This window comes from Cervus elaphus, chromosome 15 (genome assembly GCF_910594005.1).
Source record: "Cervus elaphus chromosome 15, mCerEla1.1, whole genome shotgun sequence".
Taxonomy (NCBI): Eukaryota; Metazoa; Chordata; class Mammalia; order Artiodactyla; family Cervidae; genus Cervus; species Cervus elaphus.
The window spans coordinates 56,679,538-56,701,000 of record NC_057829.1 but is presented as its reverse complement, the minus strand read 5'-3'; the positions used below and the strand labels follow the sequence as shown (position 1 = coordinate 56,701,000).

Sequence of the window (21,463 nt, the reverse complement as noted above, 5' to 3'; positions counted from 1 at the left end):
AACATAGCACTAAACAAATGACAGGCAAAGAACAAAACTGAAAAAATATTGCAGCATATACCTTAGAAATGCAAATTAAAATGAGATACGGGGCTTTTCTTTCATCCATTAGTGGACAAAGGGCAAATGAAGGAGTTACACTGTCAATATTTCTATAATTTGCATTTCAAAAAGCACCTATTATTTCTGTAATACAAACATACACACACACACTCACACACACTCACCCAAGGAAATTATAAAGAATCATAATATGTGGGGCTGACAAGGAAAACAGGTCCTGTCATACACTATTAATAGGAATGTAAAATGGTACATAACAGCCTTTCTAGGAGATGATTTAACAATTATGTTAACCTTGACTCGGAAACTCCACTTTAAGAAACTCGTTGGAAAGGTAATGTATATAGTGTGTAGCATAAAATCAGGAAGACTGTAACTGTCCATCACTAGGTAACTGAACAGAACTAATGCTATTACCCTCAATTCTGACACTGAAACAAATGCATGGTAAATGGGAAAGTAAAGGCAATTTTGAGAGCAGTCTTGTAGTTCAGAATTTTAGAAGTTCCCAGGAGATCATATTAATCTGCCTTCATCTATTCAAGCAGCATTTTTGTCAAAATGTGGTTTCTAAACCACAGGCATAAGGATTATCAAAGGGGACTATTAAAGGTATGAAACGCTTGGTCTGTTACATTTCTTCTCATTTGAGCTTTGAGGTGTCAAAGACGTTCTATTAATTTCTAGTAAAATACAGAGATGTAGGCAAAGACACTTTGAAATTATGGGACCGGATTTCTTTTATTTATTTTTCTTTAATTGGAAGGTACCAGATTTCTAGACTGAAATGTTTAACCTACACCAAATGTGTAGATATTGAATATAAACTGATTTGATTTTAAAATGCAATGAATATCAGTGTATTCAAACATAAGTCAAATAGTTGGTTACCTTGTACAGATTCTATATGCCTTATATGAAGGATCTAGAAAAGAGTGAAGAGGCAGGACTGGTCTCTAGAGTATTATTTATAGCTCTGGTTGCTCTACTAGGAGATATCTACTCTTTTCAGTTTTCCTCTCTTTAAAAAGAAATAGCAACTATTGCACCTCACTTTTAAAACCTTTCTAGATAAAAACTTAAGAGCCAGCTATTTACTCAGCAAAGATCAATAGCAAACGCTACTGGGAAAAGCTTATTAAAGACTTGACTTAACATGTGGACACTGACTACAATGAGTTGATCAAGAAGAAATAACAGACAATAATTTTGAAAAATTTTCTTTTTACTACCAACTCCTACATGATATACGAAAAAAATTCAAAAGTTAATTGAAAAATAACTTCACTGAAGTATTCAATACCTTGAAGAAGTTGCTGCACATTTTCATTTCCCATCTGTAAGGCAGTAAAGCCCTGAAGGGATATAATGTTAGGATCACACCCATAGCTCAGGAGTAAGCGGCAGGTTTGCAGATGACCACAATGTGCAGCTCTGTGCAGAGAAGTCTGACCGAGATTATCCAGAGCATTAACCTTAACAATCAGAAAAAATGGAAATTAGCCTGTGGTACAAAATTTAAAATGCTCTAATTATGGGTTCAGGTTCAACACTTGTTATTAACTTAAAAATGCTCAAGTATTCTCTTATAAAGACTATTTTCCAGTGTCAAAGAAAGTATTTTCTCTCAAATTTAGAGTACAAATTCACCAATTCATGAAGGCTGACATCAGGAGATCCAATTTTGGATTAAAAGTTTAAGATGTGGAATAATAGTTGTGTTTAACATTAAAGCACTCATAGATTCATCGCATTTATAGACATTGCCTAGAAAGTCTAATGCATGTATTTTTAAGGATCACTGAGGTGCAGAAATGTGGAGACTAACCCCAAGATAACAGATAACAAAGTCAGACACTAAATTAACATTAAAATACTTATTTCTATTGACTTAATCTTCTATCTTGTTTATCATTTAAAATACAATCTGTACAAAGGCAAAGACACTACAGTATATTCACACAATGGAATACTTCTCAGCAATAAAAAGAATTATTGTTACTGCTGAATCTCCAAAACATTAACCTGAGTGAAAAAAAGTTTGACACAAAAGAGTCAATGAATACTGTACAATCCCATGGACATGAAGGTCCAAAGTAGTAAATTAATCTACTGTAGAAAAAATCAAAACGGTTGTTGCCTCTAGGCAAGGAGACTGCCCTGGATGGGACACTGTCTCTGCCATGTGGTCATGTTCTCCATATTCAAGAGTTTTGGTTACACAGGTGTTTGCATTAGGCAAAATTCAGTAAATGTACATTTAAGAGCTGTATATTTCATTGTATGTAAATTCCACATCCAAAGAAAAACTGTGAACAAATACTGACCTCTAGTTGACGCCTATTAAAAGAATTTAGGGAGATGTATATAGTAACTTGCAAATTACTTTGAAGTGTGTCAAAAAATATAAGATACTGATAAGAGGGAAAAATTGATGGATATGTAAGAAAACAATATGGTAAAAAGCTAGTGGTAGAATTTATATTGTGAGTATACGGTTATACTCTATAAAATTCTCTCAACTTGGCTGTATTTTTGAAAATTTTCATAGTAATAATAAAAAAAAATCATCTGTAAGACCCCTTCTATCTCATTTCCAACCCACCAACTCCCTCCCCTGCCACCCTGGAAAATAATTCTTCAAAACATACTGAAAAATAAAATTCCTCAGTAATCAATTATGTGACCACCAGTGTGTTTTGAGACACTATCCAATTCACATTCATGGAGCTGGAGAACATCTGAACAGGATTATACAGTAAGACTTTCTCAATAATTCTAAAAGTAACCTACAAAAAGCTAGTCTCCATGCTTACAGAATCAGAAAAATCAACTTAAAATGCTCAGAGCAACTAATCTATTTATTCATGAACTCACATTCACTGAAATGTGAACTATATCCACTTGAAAACTTTATTTGGGTGCCATTCTGTGTCAATATTAGGGTGACCAACTTGTCCTAGTTTGACTGGGATATTTCTGGTTTTAGCACTTCAAAGTCTTGTGTTCCCAGAAATCCCTCAGTTTGGGGATTAGGACGGTTGGTCACCCTAGCCAAGACTGTTTCATTAAGTTACACAACTCAAGTTTAATGTGCATCCAGATAGTCTTCAAGTAACACACCACATGTAAGAAAAGAAGCAATCAACAAAAAGTTATAGAACAGACAGACAAATGAGATATGCCAAGCAGTCAAGCAGAAATAAACTTTATTTTTTTAATACTTTACAATAGGAAAGATTGAAATTATACATTATCAAGAATTCCCCCAAATAAGAGAGAAATTAGGACACTGAGAGGCAACATAAAAAAATACCTGCAGAATCTGAAGTGGTTCCTTGAGTGGAAACCCAAGAAAGGACAACTTAGAAAATCATTCTGCAAAGTTCACTTAGAGAGCCTTAGGGGCCCCCAACGGGTAAAGGGATCTCTATTTCTTTCTTCTCCCTTTATCAGAGCAGCTCAATTCTATTATACAATGTATTTCTACCAAGATTTTGTTTGAAGAAGACAAGGATCTCTGGCTAAGGAAACTGTGAAAACTGTTGAATTAAATGACTGTTATCTCTTCCAACCTGGGATGCTATGTGTATTGTTTATTGAGCAATTTTTTTTAAAGTTCCTGGGTAAGAAATGATGACTTTCAGCCTTGATGAAAACCTAACTATTTCATGAATAAAATGCTTATCTTCTTTAAGTCTACTTGACTTTTTTTGGAGGTATAGCTGATATATGATATTATCTAAGCTTACGGTGTCCAACACAGTGAAATCAACTTGACTTTAAACTTAAGTATACCATTTCTATAAACAGAAAAACAATATTCTCCTAATAAAAAGTATAACTCTTATAAAGAAAACATTTCTCTCCTGAATGCTCTGGAATGGAATGACTTTTGTGATTGATTCTTTTAAAAATGCTTTTTGTACAAGTGCCAACTACGGAACAGCAGCTTCACAATGTGAGGAGTGATCTTTTTAGTCAACTTATTTAAATAACTTATTTCCTTCTGTTCCATGTTCTCTGGCAGAAATAACAGAGGGTAAGAGAGACTGTGGCTGGGATAAATAATAGAAGTTATCATGGTAAGCAAGGAACAGAAGACACCAGAAGAGAATTCCAGAATAAATATGTCTGGCTAGGGATACTCTTAAGTGTACTGTTAGAAAAAGAAGAATAACTTGACCAGCGGGGTGTGGTTAACAGGAAGGTTGAAAGAAGGATATACAGGAATAATGTTTCTTTGAGTAAATCCACAGATTTTCTAGCAAAAAGATATAGAAAAAGTATCTGCAGAACTATTTTGAGGGAAAAACTAATATTTAGGAGAGAGTAAATAGTTTAGAAAATCAGGCATTTCATCTACAAAATCAGAAACAACTCACTGGATTACCAAAAATTACCAAAAATGAAGTATACCTTTGCTTCATGTTTCACCACTACTTCGACAACATCATTATGAGCTTTCTCAGAAGCCACGTGCAGAGGAGTCAAGAATCTTAAAGAGAAAAAGTCAGCCGGACAATGAATGTATTTTCCAGAAAACAAAAGAGTCAATAATTTTTAATTATTAAAAGCAAACTTACTCTTTAGTCTTTTCATTGATGTTGGCTCCTTTTCTTAGCAACAGTTCACATATTTGCTTTCTTTTGGGATATGGAGATGCGGCAGCACAATGCTAGATAATTTAAATTGCAGCATTAATCACCTATATAACTGATTTTTAAGAATATTCGTGTTTCCAACCAAAAATAATCAAGATGTTAGTTATTTCATGTCTTTGTTTCACTTTTGACTTAACTTTGCTCTTCAAAGACTTTCTATTGGATAGAATGTGCAATGATTACCAAATTCTGACAGGGCCTGAAAATCCTATTTACCAGGTAATATGTTATTAAATATTTTGATCAAGCTTTATAGTTGCCCTACATCTCTGCAAAAGCTACCACTGCTGTGATGAACACCTTAAACTGTGAACAACAGTCCTTTCAAAACTGTTTCCAAAGAGCATGGTGTTTATGTTATTTTTTTTAAAGTTAATAAAACACTCCAAAGGTCGGGATTTCTTTAATGAAGAAATAGCACAGCATTTGTCAGCTCTGGATTCTGCTTGGTAGAAACATTGATGGGATAGCTGACAAACTAGGTGGTATTTCCTTCTTTCTCAATGAGTTGCTCTAGCAGAATAAGGACTTTGGATTACCTGTTTGGTTAAATTGGTGGTGGAAACTGATCCAGTCTGAGCTGGAGGCTTCAGGATCTATGTTTATGATGCATCAAGGAGGAAGGGAGACAGGAGGTAGGGATTCACCAATCATAAACTCTCATGGTCATGTCCCAGATCTTTATCTCCCCAAAATCCAGGATTATACTCATAAACAACAGGTGTTCAATAAAGGTCAGTGAGTGAATGACTTAATCAATGTATGAACGTTAAATTAAAACTAAAGCCTGAGAATTCATGGAATAAAATTTCCGGGTAATTGTCAAGGTAACTTGCACATACATCTAAACACAGTATACATGAATGTGTCTGATTTTAACTTGTTGCTAATTATAAAGCTTATCTGATCTTCATGGCTTTGCTTCAGATTCATTCTGATATTGTTGCTGTCACCAAACTCATTCCTTTGCCCTTAATAAAATCATTTCTAATTGGTGAATACAGCTCTTTTGGTATGTTTTGAATAATCATCCCAGGACATCTATCAGGATGGCACAGAGAATGGAAAATAGTTTATATTCAAGAATTCTTGAGCTTATCCATTTCAAATCGCACCCTTTTCTCTTCTGCCCCATCCTTTTACCGGCAGGACCTGGGACCTCGAAACTCAGAAGACACTGCCTCTGCAATACAATGTCTACCAACAGCTAATTTCTTGTATTCTAAGGCTAATCACAGTTTAATAGTAGAACACTTAAGGGGAATAGTAGAATACTTAAGGGGAACAGTAGAACACTTAAGGGGAAACAAGATGTAGAATTAATTCTTCAGACTGGAAAACTTCCCATGTCAGTTTTTCCAAATTTCCCTGTACCATCTTGATGCTGTTATGATTTAAATTTTGCACTGGCATTTCTTATCAGTCTGCAACTATGCTGTTTTTTTTTTTTTAACATGGATTTTTTTTGTAAAGTAGCAAAAAGGCCTAAAATGCTTTATAGATAGGTTCCTACATAAACTTCATGTCCTGTATCATGGCATAAGGATGAACATTAGCCATAAAAGTTAAGGAAGGCTACAATTAAATCTTCCCCAAAGACATTAATTTACTTATTGTCATCTTCCCTCATTGAAAGTACATTCTGCGACTCACAAAGCTTTGTTCCTTTTAAATTTCTACTTCTAAGGTAGCCTCTGATTACCACATTCTCCTTCTGATCTTCTAACACTTATCTTCAGTCACTTCCATTTTTTTCTTACTGCCTTTCCATACACCGCCCAGTTCTCATCTACTCTGTTACAGAACCACAAAGCTGACATTACCTCCAACAGGGAAACTGCCTCTACTCACAGATACTTTATTCAAAAGTATAAAGGGGACACATACAGACTTAGATCTAATTTTGAAAAAAAAAAAAAAAAATTACAATAACAAAAGGAAAACCAGGTGGTTTTTATCTTGATGGCAAGATTAACTTCAGTGAGTTCCAAATTTTCAGTCATAAACACGTATGCTTTTTATAATAAAAAAAGCAAATGAGATATAAGATTATAATAGAAAAGTCACAGATAATATATGCCAGTATGTGATAAAATTTTTGTCTAGAAGGATGCACAAATGAACAACAGTATTGACTTTTGAGGGGATGAGGTTGTCTGTTTTTCTGTATTGTTTGAAATATTTTCTTTATATATCCAGAGGCACTAATTCTTAAAAAGCACAGATTTTTAGAACAATACTATTATTAAAAGTAGGATATTATGTCAGTTATCCAGTATCATCAAAAGAGGCAGGGCATTATGATTAACTTAGAATGTTTTTGGCTATTTCATTTTAAAGACTTAAATCTGAAACATTACCAATGCTGTTTCATGTGTTTGAGGATGCTTAAAGTTCACCATTTCCAGAGAGAGATGTTTTTTGATTCGTGTAACATCAGCTTCCCGTGCAGCCTGAAGCAAGGAGTGGCCCTTAAATTCATCTAGATGAAGCAGAAGCATTTAAATTGGCATAAGAATTATCAAATTTATGGAACTTACCTTGTAAAAGAGACACAGTATTTTTCTTGAACTTATTTTCAAAATTATCTACCAAAGTAGCCAGACTGAAGCTCAAAAGACAGTTTCCAAATATAACTCTTGCAAAGGGAGATAGTGGTACTCCAGCGCCCCATGATTATGACTCAATTCATTCCCATGAGAATACAACATGGCCAATTCAAAGCCTATTTTGGTCTGGTATACTGATTATGGCAATATATTCCCAGAGCAGAGTTGTGAGAATTTTCCAAAAGTATAGAATTTTTCTCAGTAAAGAAATAAATGAAAAGGTGATCTTGTCCCCATATTAACATTGTAACAATAGCAGATGGCTATGCTCACACACTGGGGATTAGACAAGCTGGATATTTCTAAGAGCCACTTAGAAAGGAGGCATTTTCTCAAGATTCCTCTCTTTTATTCATCAGTCTTGTGAAACCACCCATTATCCTTTATTATTCCAGAATAATTCCAGTTTAACACAAGTTTCCTATTCATGCATAGTAATATATACCTGAATTAGGTGGCTATTTCTCACTACTATCTCTACTTCAGTTATTGACAGAAAAGCACAGAATTGTCCAGCTACCAAAGAATATTAGATGGTACATTCTGGGGACTATGTTTACAAGACAGAAATCCTACAAGTAACACCTAAAAACTTCATGACAAAGAAAGAAAAAGAAAAAGAAAAAAAAAAACCCAAAACTTCATGACAGATAACTAGAAAGTCACATCAAAGATAGGAACAAAACTCAAATTCTTTCTTTCCAAAAGCCTATCATCTGTGAGACTAACACAAAAAGCATTTGCCTTGAAAAAAGCAAATACAAATATATTTTCCCTTCATAGCATCTTAAGAGTAAATGATTAAATGTTAGTATGAACAACAATAGATACCCATGGCTAAGGAAAATAGCCTATGATTTTAAAATCCGCGCCCCCCTCCGAAAAAAACCAAGAAATAAAAAATTTTAGGTTACTGGTTTAAGAGTTTAGCTGAACATTCATCATTTTATACTTACATGCTAACCTTTCTTTTAACTGTGGTGTGGGAGCCAAGTCTATAGCACTTTTATTGTGACAATTCAGCAGTGTTGGATCTGCGCCATAACTCAGGAGAAGAGAACACACTTCAACCCTGTTCTTGGAAGCAGCCTCATGGAGAGGAGTGAACTGCCACAAGTCCATTGCATTTACGCAGGCACCATGCTGGTGGTGGGGTGGGTAAAGCATACATTTAGTGCTCAACTTTTAAGAGAACTTAGAATATTAGTACTGTGTAATTTACATCATGCAAGCTTAAAAAGGTTATGTCCCCAAAGGTTACTTTTCAAACCAGTTCCTTCAGAAAGAGAATACATTTCTCACCCACAGAAAGAGTCACTAGTTGCTAAGCCTACCCACAAGTGCCTATTTAACTCTTTTATTGTTAAAAAAGTTACAAATGAAACTTCAGATTTAATAAGAACTGTTTTTTCCTTTTCTGAGATATGATTTATATATGGCAAAATACATAGTTCTTAAGTATACAGTTTGATGAGTTTTGCCAAATGTAAATATCCATGAGACCATCGGGCTTCTCTGGGGGCTCAGCTGGTAAAGAATCCACATGCAAAGGGGGAGACCTGCAATCTATCTGATGCTTCATTCTTATCCACAATAACATTCCAAATATTCTGTTGAATTTGATTCAGTTTTACAATAAGCAAAAGCATTACTATTAAATGTATAATAATGTTATGGTCACATTTATAAAGGCTCATGGACCCAATTTAGAGTACCTAATTACTATAATCAAGTTGTTTCTGTGGGAAAATATATTTAGTGGTAGCACAAGCCCAAGTGGAAGCATAGGGGTGTTGGAAACAAAGGTCCTTCCCATGATAGCTGCTGACAGAATGAGGAAAAGTTTCAAAGGCAGAGTGTGTGCAGAGAGAAGACTAAAGAACGTGGTCAAATACGTATGTAGAGATTAGGGGACAAAATGAAATGGGTGTGAGTAACATCCTTGAATCCACTCTCAAAAAGAATATGTAGCTTCTATTCTCATCCAACATGGAGCAAAACAAGAAGTTTTTTGCCAGTTTCAGGAACTTGTCCGTTAAACAACAGCCGCCCATCGTTCTGCCCAGTATACTGGAAGAAGCGAAGCTTACCAAGTAAGCCTGTTTCAACCCACCTAGGCAGGTCTTGCAAATCTAACTAATGGTTATAATAATATATGGTTCATTAAAAACTGCTGATATTTTCAAGAACTTTGAACTACACTTTCAGCTACAAATTAAAGAATCACTTAGTCTGACATTCACAAAACAGGAAAGCTACTTTATATAAAAAATCTTACAGTGTTTTAAAAATCTCAAAGCAGTCAGATGACCTATCAATAATCCACATTTTATAATGATTATAAATACTTCTTCTATATCTACCAAGCACTAAAAACACAAAGAAAAACATGCACACTGTAAGAAAAGTATATAAGAGCTAACCTTGACCAGAAGTTCAGTTACTTCATAATGACCATAGGAACAGGCATTGTGCAGGGGCACCAGATCACTACAATATGAGAAGGGGAAAAACTGTGTGTTATTAGATTCCTTATGCTTTAGCTTATATACTTAAATTTAAATAGCAAATGGCTTATGTTACCTTCTGGGCTTCCCTTGTGGCTCAGCTGGTAAAGAATCTGCCTGCATTGTGGAAGACCTGGGTTCGATCCCTGGGCTGGGAAGATCCCCTGGAGAAGGGAAAGGCTACCAACTCCAGTATTCTGGCTTACAGAATTCCAAGGACTGTATAGTCCATGGGGTTGCAAAGAGTCGGACATGACTGAGAGCCTTTCACTGACTTCTGTATCTTTTCCAAACTCAGAGCTCAAACACTGGGTCTTCTTTGAACCTTTTTATTTTAAAGATTCTGTAAGGTAAAGTGCTATATTCCTTAACATAAACCCAATTCTTCCATGATGGCAATAGTGGAAGAATTTTCTGAACAGGAAGGTACAATAGAACCTTAAAATCCTGACATATCTTTAAGTTAGTCCACCTTGGGAATCACTCACTAATAACCACAGACATCACCATGATGTCTTTTGTTAAGAGATGGCCACTCATGGTTAAGTCTTTCTGATTCTATCAGAACTCTCCGTCAAGTCTCACAGCTTTCCTCACCACTTTGATTATATAATTTCTTACCTGAGCCCTATCTACTAGCTAACGCCACCTGAGCTTCCATCATCATCTCATAAAACCAAGACTTCTAGAAGTGAACTCAATGGTTTCCCCCACAAACAACTTTTCTGGATTTCAGTATGTGTACCATCGGGTCTCATGCACTGGGCTTCAGAATATGAAATGTAATAGTCTCATTTATTTTATCTCATCACATCCAGATATTCAACAAATCTTACACATTCTTACACTGTAATATATCTCCTGCATCTCTGCCTTCTTTTCATTTCCATTTCCTCCACCACCACTACTGCAGATCTCATTATGCCTGAACCCCTACAATGCTCACTCTCATGTTCTTTTTCCTGTAGTCTCCTTCTTCAATCTATTCAACACATTGCTGCCAGAGTGCGTTTCTCAAAACTCCTCTTTTAGAAGAACCATTCCCCTTGCTTAAGATCCTTCGATTCTCTTGCACAGAGTGATGTTTCCTAAACTCTCCGCTTTCTTAAACTGAGTCCAGGTCAAGTATGACCTCCCACGGAAAGATTTCTCAACCACTGCACCCAGCACCGAGCATTCTCTCCTAAAATCTCCTATAAGTACTAGCCCTTTCTATTTATCACCTCACACTTACTAGAGAATTTATATTGTTAGGTGTCTTTTCATGCCTCCTAAAACATAGTATAAGCCCTATGGGTGGTAGCCTTAATGGTTTATAATTCCCTGTTCTCTCAGAGCAATCTGCATATTACAAAAGCTCAATAAATGTTTTATGTTGTTCAGTAAAAAATATAATTCTTACAAGATTATTACAGAGATTATCATGAGGACAGAAACATTTTAAAAATTCTCATTTTTGTTCAAATGCTTGATTTACCCTTTATCTTTAGCATGAACATCAGCTCCATGTTGCAACAACAGCTGTACAATCTTTACTCTGTTGTAACCTGCTGCCAAATGCAATGGAGTTGACTGAAATATTAAACAGACAAATCAGTGAAATTCAATAGCTAAAAAATATACATAAAAAGGTAAAAATCCAAATATAAAACCAGAAATTGAGAAAAAACTTTATAACTTACTTTGCAACTTATTACTATCTAAATGATAGTAATAATTTGGTTTTACAAAATCCAACATATATACCAAAGCACAGTATACAAGTTTATAAGTTCACTATTGCAAACAGAAAGCTAACTAAACATTTATTAATAACAACGTTTTACTAAGATTAAGAATTAACCCAAATTATTGCTTAAAAGGAGCATTTTCAGCAAATGTTTTAAGTTAAAAGATAAACACAATTTCATGTTACACAAAACTTAGTTGCAAAAGGAAGTACCTTTCTGCCATCACTTGCATGGCAGTTGACATTTAATGGTGTAAGCAGAGCCATCATTTTTTCCTCATTGCCACTCCTAGCATACAAAAAAATGTATTAGCAATTTGTTTTCTTCATCAGATTCTATTTGGAGACATGTATGTGACCATTAAAAATTCATTCTCTTTTGGAGTTTGCTTATTGTAAAATAAAATAATTAAAATTATATGGTAAAATATTTGTGGTACATATTGATAACACACCTGGCACTTTCCAAGAGTTCATCCTTCTTATATTCACCTGTGAATCAGAAGAAGAGCAGAAATTTTTAAAAAAATTACAAAAGTAGTATCAGTTTTATGCATAAAGATGCTCATTGACCTATGTTTAAAGTACAAAAATTTGGAAATAAATTCCAATAAATGGAAAATGGTTAATCAACAGAATACACTGCAGTTTAAAAATATTTATATGAAGAACATGGAATACCTTTGCTATGAAAGTGAAGAAAAAAGATTCAATGTTATATAATGAAACATGACCACAACTATATGAAAACAATATACACAGTAACAGCAAAGCCAAGAAGGAAAAATCAAAATCTTAGCAAAGTGTGTCTCAGGGGTCGGCTGTGGGTGAAAGTTTCCTTTTCTTTTTACCCCTCAAATTTCCTGAAACCAGTATTATTTGTTTAACAGACAAAATGCCTCCACAACTTCATTCAAGATCAAAACAGAACAAAATCCATATAAAAATGTAACAGTAGCATAGAAATTTATAAATAAAATTAAAATCAGGACTAAATAAACTCTTTATGCCTATAGCTTTTATATTTACCAATGAAAACAAGCAAAAACTTTAAAATCAATATAATTTAACATAATAGTGTTTATTTATTCACTTAAACAAAACCCAAACTAGTGTCCACAATATGAATTGTATACTGATTGCTGTGCAAGGCTTTTTTTGTGCCCCAAGATTTAAAAAAAAAAAGGCAAATAGGGAATAGCATTGAACAGGGAAGCAAAAAATAAACATTGAATTGTCACTTACAGTAATAGCTCACTTTTCTAGAACTTCTTGAGGGGACTAGTCTAAATTTTCTCAGTAATACCAAAGAAATATCACAAAGCCCAAGCACAGAAGCTTATAGCAGAGCCCCTCGGGCTCTTGACTATTAGACATAATTTTAATGGTGATCACCCAGTAAAAAAGAATCCAAAAAATAATATGGCAGAGAGCTGTTTCAGAGGAAATCTCTGTTAGGAGAGAAATGTGTGAACTAGATGAAAAAAAGGTGAAAGTGTTAGTCCCTTAGTTGTATCCAACTCTGCGACCCCATGGACTGTAGCCCATCAGGCTCCATTGTCCATGGAATTCTTCAGGCAAGAATACTGGGGTGGGTTGCTATTCCCTTCTCCAGATCTTCCTCACCCAGGAATCGAACCTGGGTCTCTGGCATTGCAGGCAGATTCTTTACCATTTGAGCCACCAGGGAAGCCCATATTACTACCCAAAAAAGCCTGACAGTCTAAAATAAACCTAAACCAGGGGACGACAGTCTTATATATCTTAACAGGTTCCCAGGACATCAATATGTCCCAGTAGAATACAATAATTGCCATTCTTCAAGGTTCTGAAATTGGTGAGCCCAGAATCTTGTTTGAAAAACCAAGAGAACGGTTAGTAACACACAATTATATACCACCTCTGGCCCCAATAAATGTAGGAATCACAAAATTTAAAAGCTAATTTTTAAAAAAAGCTTTATTTTTCTTAGACAAGAATCAAATGTCAGCTATTCAGATATAGAAAATAGCAACTAAACTGACACTATTTTAAAAATCTAATTGAGATCATTAACTGCAAGACACTGAATGTCTATCTAGGAAGCTCATGCGTTACACTGTTCCCAGAATACCCAAAGAGAGCTTGCAGACTTACCAGTCAGCACGGCTTTGGCAGACGGGTCTGCTAAATCCAGCGCTGTCCTTCCATCTGTATTTCGAATGGTTGGCTCTGCTCCATGTTGTAAGAGCACTGCAAAACAGAAACACTATCTTTCAAAATGGTGATTCTGACAATATGATTTTAGTACATCATTTTCTTAAAGGTTTTCCCACCAGGGAAGCCCTAAGACATCTCAAAGTTATTTTAAGACTTTATATATCCTGATAGATAAATGCTGTATTTTAAAGATAAAACTATACAAAATATCCCATTATTTAATGTATTAAGACACATTAAATATCTGTCTGCTGAGTTTAATGTCAGATTCTTCTCTGTTAAACAAATGACCAAGGACAGATAAAGAATTAAAAGGCAAGTTTACTTGAAAGCTTGTTTTCTGTTTTCTCATACCAAATGAACACTGTTTAGGTCAGAAAGATTACTCATAATAACAAAAATGAAATTTCTAAAGCTATGAATAGCCCAAGAATAGGGATTTGTGGAATCTGAGAAAGAAGGAAGGAGGAAAAGGAGAAAGAGATGCAGGAAGAGAGGAAGGGAGGGAGGGAAAGAGAAAACTACTCTGTAGGGTTAATGAACCCCCAATCAAAACTTGCCACATTGTAACTCAAAATACATTAAAAAGAGAAGAGTTGTGCTATACTCTGTACATAATGTTATTTGATTATATAAAGATACTCCAGCACACTCTATAAAGAGCTGGGGAAAGACAGGCAAATACATGCAGAAAGGGAAGCTCAGCTCCTGTTCATTCCACTGTACTCCTATCTCTAACAGTAATGTCCAACAGAAAAAAAAAGTGAGCCACATATGTAATTTAAAATTTTCTAGCATCCAGATAATAAAAACAAAAAGAGGATAATTTTAACATGTCTTATTTAAGCCAATATACCCCAAATATTGCTATTTCAATATGTACATCATACTGCAATCCATAGAAAATTGAGGTAACTTTGTATTCCTTTTATTCATACAAAGTCTTTGAAATCTGGTATGTATTTTCCCCTTATAGTACCTCTCAATGTGAACTAGCCACATTATAAGATTTCAACTACCACACTGGATGTGTACGTGCATGCTAAGTTGCTCAGTCACGTCTGACTCTTCGCGACCTTGTGGACTATAGCCCTCCACGCTCCTCTGTCCATGGGATTCTCCAGGCAGGAATACTGGAGTGGGTTGCCACGCTCTCCTCCAGGGGATCCTTCCGACCCAGCGATCAAACCTGCATCTCTTACGTCTTCTGCACCGGCAAGCAGGTTCTTTACCACTAGTGCCACCTGGGAAGCCCACACTAGACAGTGCAGACATAACTATATTTGAAAAACTCTACATTATTAAAACTAATTATTAATAGGCCTCACGTAACAGAAAAGGATTCTGAGCAGAGGTCCGATAACACAAAAGATAAAAACAAACAAAAAAAGGTAACACATAGAAAAGGAGAACTGGACAGACGTTACCAAGTCATCTTTTTCTTACCTTTATAAATTACCTAATTCAAACTAAGCTCATGACTTTCGTATAAAGTGATTTGAGGTTGGGTTGGAGGGGAGAGAGAACAAAATAGGTTCCCTAGACCTTTCCTAGTGCACAGAACTGGCTTTCTATCTGTCTCAAGGATTTAAAATGTCCCTGTTTTGCACAAGGAAATAGAAGTAAGGTAGCAGAGTCCAAAATCTTTGACTCTTTAAGCTCAGAAAAATCAATACTGGGTTAATGACTATTCTCAAATAAGCAGCCTTCTCACATGTAACTTTCTGTCAGTGATTAACCTGTTAGGCAAATCTTATTTCATTAAAGTATCCTACATGAGTGACAATTTTTTCTCCAAACACTTCTTTACTTATGCTGCCATTTCTACTCTCCTACAACCATCCTAGCTCATGCCTTCATCATTCTTCATTTGCGTTATTCTACAGCTTCCTAACTAGTCTCCCTAATGTCATGCATTCCACTCAGCCCTCTACCAAATCACTATTTCTAAATATACTGCTCTCATCACATTGTCCCATTAAAAGTTATCAATGATTCCACACTATCCACACAATAATATAAAGCTCCTTAACCTGGAATTCAAAGCTCCTTATAAAGTAGTCAATACACTTCCCTTTTCAACCTTCCTCCTCAATACTTCCTAGGAAGACTCATAAAGGAGTGACTCAACTCCAGCCCATTCACTGCACTATTATCCTCTAACACTCTCTGTTCACTTCCACCAAGCCTTCATCCAGTTCTTTGTGGGTACTAGTCCCCAGAGAATCCACATTTCCAAAGAAGAGAAATTCTGCATTACTCTATCATCTAAAAATTTTTTAAGCTCAGTACCACGTTCAAAAAGATACTCAGTGACTAGGTTAATCATTAAGTGTTCTAAAATATTTAAATTCAGCCTGGCAAAATTTGATCACATTAACAAATAAATTCAATTTAGATTCAGAATAGTTACAAACTATTTCTGAAAAATTCTGGAATGTAAACAGTCTTACCGATGCAAACATCAATCTTTCCTTTAATTGCAGCTTCATGGAGAGGAGTATAATTCCAATTGTCACGAGCATTTGGGTCTGCACCATGTCGCAAAAGGAGATTGACCACTTCAGCATGACCAAAAGAGCATGCATTATGAAGAGGAATAAGGCCCCCATCATCACGTGCTTGGACGTTTGCGCCATTCTGAAGCAAATATTCAACTACATCTTTCCGACCAAAACCTAGAAGAAAATAAATTATCCACATTTAAGTTCTCCAAAGAAAATATATCAAGATAGAAGCAGTAAGCACACGTCATGCTAAAGTGTTTTTGGATGCAAAACATTAACAGATAAAAAAAACTCATTGATGAAATACATCACTAACTAATCTTAATGAGAAAACCAAAGGGTCTCTCTGACACATTAGGTAATACTACTACTAACTTCAGAGGAAGGTTATGTAATGAGTGATTGAAAGCCCGAAGTTCAAATGTTTCCCACTCTACAATAGCAATCCTAACTGCAAAGAACTAGTTCTGCATATTTTGTATGCATACATTTTCAAGTATTCAAAGTATATACTAACCAACTCTTGCTAGACTCCCTTTCCCACATCCCATCTCATAAAACGTTTCTACTGAATTGGGGGACCATAAGGAAGCGCCAGAAAGTTTGTACTGAAGACAGAGAGGTGATACTAGGCAAAAGTGTGACATGAAGTATCTTCGAAGGAGCGCCTACTCTGCCACTTGCACACAACACAAACAACTCTGCCTAGTAGGAGGCCTCCTTTAAAAAGCCACTTCCCGCAGTTCTGTTGAGACTGCCCGCGGAACAAACAAACCCAAAAAAGTCTGACAACTCATTTATATTGGTTTACAGGTTTAGTACCAATGAGTTTCAATCTCTTACTATTTCCATATAATAGCACCTAAAATATTTTTACAATTAATTATTAAAGGAAAAGGACTTCAGATATATGTTAAAGCAGAAGGGAAGGTATATAAGTATTGGGAGGGAGAGAGAGAAGACTTTTTCACTCATCTGAAATTTTACCAGAATATTCTTACAACCAAGACTGAATGCAGTCCTTCTGAGACCAAAATGGAGCTGAATGAGAAAGCAAAGACATATAATCTTTCCAAGGGGTACATGTGGGACTGGCCTGGCTGTAGCTGAGGGAAGAGTTAGATGACTGAAGAGATCAACTGTTTTGTTTTGTCTAAATATTGCTAAGCTCTATGTCAGACATGTGTATCTTTGATTCTCCCTATTCTCTTTTCTGGGCGCCTGATGACCTCAGCTGGCGATCAGAAGTTGTTTTGTGAAGTTTGCTCTGCGTTCAATTGTTCTTTCGATGAATTTGTAGGGGAGAAAGTGGTCTCCCTGTCCTATTCCTCCGCTATCTTGGCTCCTCCCCTCTGATTCTCCCTATTCTCAGTCTTTGATTCTCACTATCCTCAAAGAGCTTACAATTTAGGATGTGGAAAAACAATCAGAACTAGTAATTTCAATATACTATAACTCATAAAAGAGGTATATATAAAATGCTACTAGCGCACAAGGAAGAGACTATCTAAATTAGTGGAAAGCAGAGAACAGGAGGACAATCCCAGAGAAGAGTCCAGTGATGACACCTGAGCTGAAGGTGTCATCAAAAATGAAGAGATCACTAGGAGAAAGAAGAGAGAAGAAAGGCGAGAAGAGAAGAGTTAGGAGAAAAGAGGGAGTGGGAAGCTGCTAAACAAGGAAACAGCACGGCAATTCAAGTAGAAGAAACAAAATGCACACAAGTGTGAAAGAGCAAATCATTCACAGCAGCTAGGACACAGACTGCCCAAGTAGGCAGAACTCAGAAAAGGAAGAATCTTTTAAGCCACACTAAGGTGGTAACTGGATTTTGTCCTACAGATTATAGTGTTTCTCAAAGTGCTTTCAGGCAACAGACTTAAAGGAAATGTTTTTTTGCCTAGAAAAAAACTGAGATATAATTAACATATAAGGTTATATTAGTTTCAGGTGTATAACATAATGATATGATTTGTATATACTGCGTGCAAGCATGCATGCTAAGTCACTTTAGTCATGTCCGACTCTGTGTAACCCCATGGACAGCAGCCCACCAGGCTCTTCTGTCCATGGAATTCTCCAGGGAAGAGTACTGGAGTGGGTTGCCATTTCCTTCTCCATGTATATACTGCAAAATGAACACAATAAATCTAGTTAACCACATACACGTATTTTTTCTTGTGATGAGAACTTTTAAGATCTACTCTCTTAGCAACTTTCGAACATATAACGCAGTATCATTGACTATAGTCTTCATGCTGTATACTATATCCCCAGGACTTAACTTCACATAGCTTAATACCTGAAAGTCCATCCATGCTATTGCAAATGGCAAGATATCATTTATTTTTTCCAGCTGAATTATATTCCATCGTGTATATACACTGCAACTTCTTTATCCATTCATACCTTGACAGGCACTTAGGTTTTTTTCCCCATGTCTTAGCTTTTGTAAATAATGTTGCAATGGTACTATTTACAATAGCAAAGACATGGAAGCAACTTAAATGATCATCAACAGAGGAATGGATAAGACAAATATCAAGTATCACTTCTATCTAAAACATGATATGATAGTGGAAGACAGAGGAGTCTGGAGTGCTATGCAGTTCACTGGGGTTGCAAAGAATTGGACACAACTTAGCGATTGAACAACAACAAAAATATGATACAAATGAACTTATTTACAAAACAGAAACAGACTCACAAAGAAAACAACTTATGGTTACCAAATGGGAATTGAGGGGATCAATAAATTAGGAGCCTGGGATTAGCAGATACAAACTAATATTTATAAAATAGATAATTATCAGGGACCTATTGTATAGCACAGGGACTATATTCAATGTCTTGTAATAAATTATAATGGAAAAACAATATGAAAAAGAATTTATACACACACACACACAAAACCGAATCATTGTGCAGTACACCAGAAACTAGCACACTATAAATTAACTACATTTCATTTTAAAAAATAGGAAGAAAAAGAAAAAATGCTGCAGTGAATATGGAGGTGTATAAGCCTTTCTGAATTAAGACTTCCTAATGAAATCTTATATAAAATCCCAGTATGTGCCTTGTTTGCTGCAAAAATACCCAATGCCTGATACACAGCTGGCACTCACAGAGTTGCAAATTAACTGAATTCAATTTAAAATAATACTATTCAGGCTAAATCTGCCTTCTTCTCCTTTACAAAGACCCAAACGAAATTATCCCTCTACTTCAGAGGCATCTCAAAGAAACAGTATGAAAAACACTGCTGTAAAATGTGAATGGTCACTGAAGGACAAGCAAATTGCCTACTAATAAATATATTTTAAAACCTTGTTTTGCATCTGCCTTTTAAAAAAGCTAATAATATCCTACAAATCAACTCTGATAGCCACACATTTTATTGATTGCAAGTATCAAAATTAAACTAGTCTTAGAGCATCAGAGGATGAGATGGCTGGATGGCATCACCAATGCAATGGACATGAACTTGGGCAAACTGGGAGATGGTGAGGGACAGGAAAGCCTGGCATACTGCAGTCCATGGAGTCGCAGGGAATCAGACATGACTGAGCAACTGAACAAAAAAACAATCAATTTTAAAACTAGTTCCTTTCTCATGAATCTTCTTCCAGATCTGCTGACATATTGAATGCAACACCTTGACGGCATCATCTTTTAGGGTTTTGAAGAGTCCTACTGATATTCTGCTGCATCCATTAGCTTTATTAACAGCAGTGCTTCTTAAGGTTCACTTGACTGCACTGTCCAGAATATCTTGCTCCGGGTGGCTAACCACACCATCGTAGTAATCTGGGCCATTTAGATCTTTTTTGTGCAGTTCTTCTGTGTATTCTTTCCATCTCTTCTTGATCTCTTTGGCATCTAGTAGGTCTCTACCATTTCTATCCTTTATTTTGCCCATCTTTGGGCAAAATGTTCCCTTGATATCTCCCATTTTCCTGAAGAGATCTCTAGTCTTTCTTCTTCTGTTGTTTTCTTTTAGTTTTATACACTGTTCATTGAAGAAGGCCTTCTTGTCCCTCCACGCTGTTCTTTGGAAATCTGAGTTGAGCTGGATATACCTTTCCCTTTCTCCCTTGTTTTTTTTCCTCTTCTCTTCTTTCTTTAGCCATCTGAAGGCCTCCTCAGACAGCCACTTGGCCTTTTTGCTTATCTTTTTCTTTGGGATGGTTTGTATGCTGCCTTCTCTACAGCATTACCGATCTTCATGCATACAGTTCTTCAGGCACACTACTTACACGTTCTAATCCCTCGAATCTATTCATCACCTCCACTGCTGGAAGACCCAGCAGTGGCCACAGGATTGGAAAAGGTCAATCCTCATTCTAATTCCCCAAGAAGGGTAGTATCAAAGAATGTGCTCACCGTCAGACAATTGCACTCATCTCCCATGTTAGCAAGGTCATGCTTAAACTCTTGCATGCTAGGCTGCAGCAGTATGCAAACGAACTTCCAGATGTCTACGCTGGGTTTAGAAAAGGAAGAGGAACCAGAGATCAAATTGCCAACATTCACTGGATCACAGAGAAAGCTAGGGAATTTCCAGAAAAACATCTACCTCTATTTCATCGACTACGCCAAAGCCTTTGACTGTGTGGATTGTAATAAACTGTGGAAAGCTCTTAAAGAGATGAGAATACCAGATCATCTCACCTGTCTCCTGAGAAACCTGTATGTGAGTCAAGAAGCAACAGTTAGAACCCTATATGAAACAACTGACTGGTTCAAGATTGAAAAAGGAGCATGACAGAGCTGTCTGCTGTCACTCTGTTTTGTTTTTTACATTTTATTTATTTATTTTCATTTATTTTATTAGTTGGAGGCTAATTACTTTACAATATTGTAGTGGTTTTTGCTATACATTGACATGAATCAGCCATGGATTTACATGTGTTCCCCACCCTGAACCCCCCTCCCGCCTCCCTCCCCATCGCATAACTCTGTTTAATCGACATGCTCTGTTTAATCAATATCTGAACACATCATAGGAAATGCCAGGCTGGATGTGTTACAAGCTGGAATCAAGATAGGCGGGAGAAACATCAACAACCTCAGATATGTGGATGATACCACTCTAATGGCAGAAAGCGAAGAGGAACTAAGGAGCCTCTTGATGAGGGAGGAGGAAGAGAGCGAAAGAGTTGGCTTAAAACTAAATATTAAA

General features: G+C 36.0%; 1 protein-coding gene across 1 annotated transcript in view; it reads right to left on the bottom strand.

Moving 5' to 3' along the window:
- The window catches only part of TNKS2 (tankyrase 2), a 63,758-nt gene that overhangs the window by 30,085 nt on the left and 12,210 nt on the right, over positions 1–21,463 (bottom strand). Inside the window, exons 2-12 of the mRNA XM_043925248.1 lie at positions 16,225–16,449; positions 13,709–13,804; positions 12,028–12,064; positions 11,786–11,861; positions 11,321–11,415; positions 9,760–9,826; positions 8,293–8,479; positions 7,088–7,209; positions 4,650–4,741; positions 4,483–4,561; positions 1,367–1,538 (exon numbers count right to left, since the gene is read on the bottom strand). Coding sequence (XP_043781183.1) covers positions 1,367–1,538; positions 4,483–4,561; positions 4,650–4,741; positions 7,088–7,209; positions 8,293–8,479; positions 9,760–9,826; positions 11,321–11,415; positions 11,786–11,861; positions 12,028–12,064; positions 13,709–13,804; positions 16,225–16,449 — 1,248 coding nt within the window. The remainder of the gene's footprint in view (positions 1–1,366; positions 1,539–4,482; positions 4,562–4,649; positions 4,742–7,087; positions 7,210–8,292; positions 8,480–9,759; positions 9,827–11,320; positions 11,416–11,785; positions 11,862–12,027; positions 12,065–13,708; positions 13,805–16,224; positions 16,450–21,463) is intronic.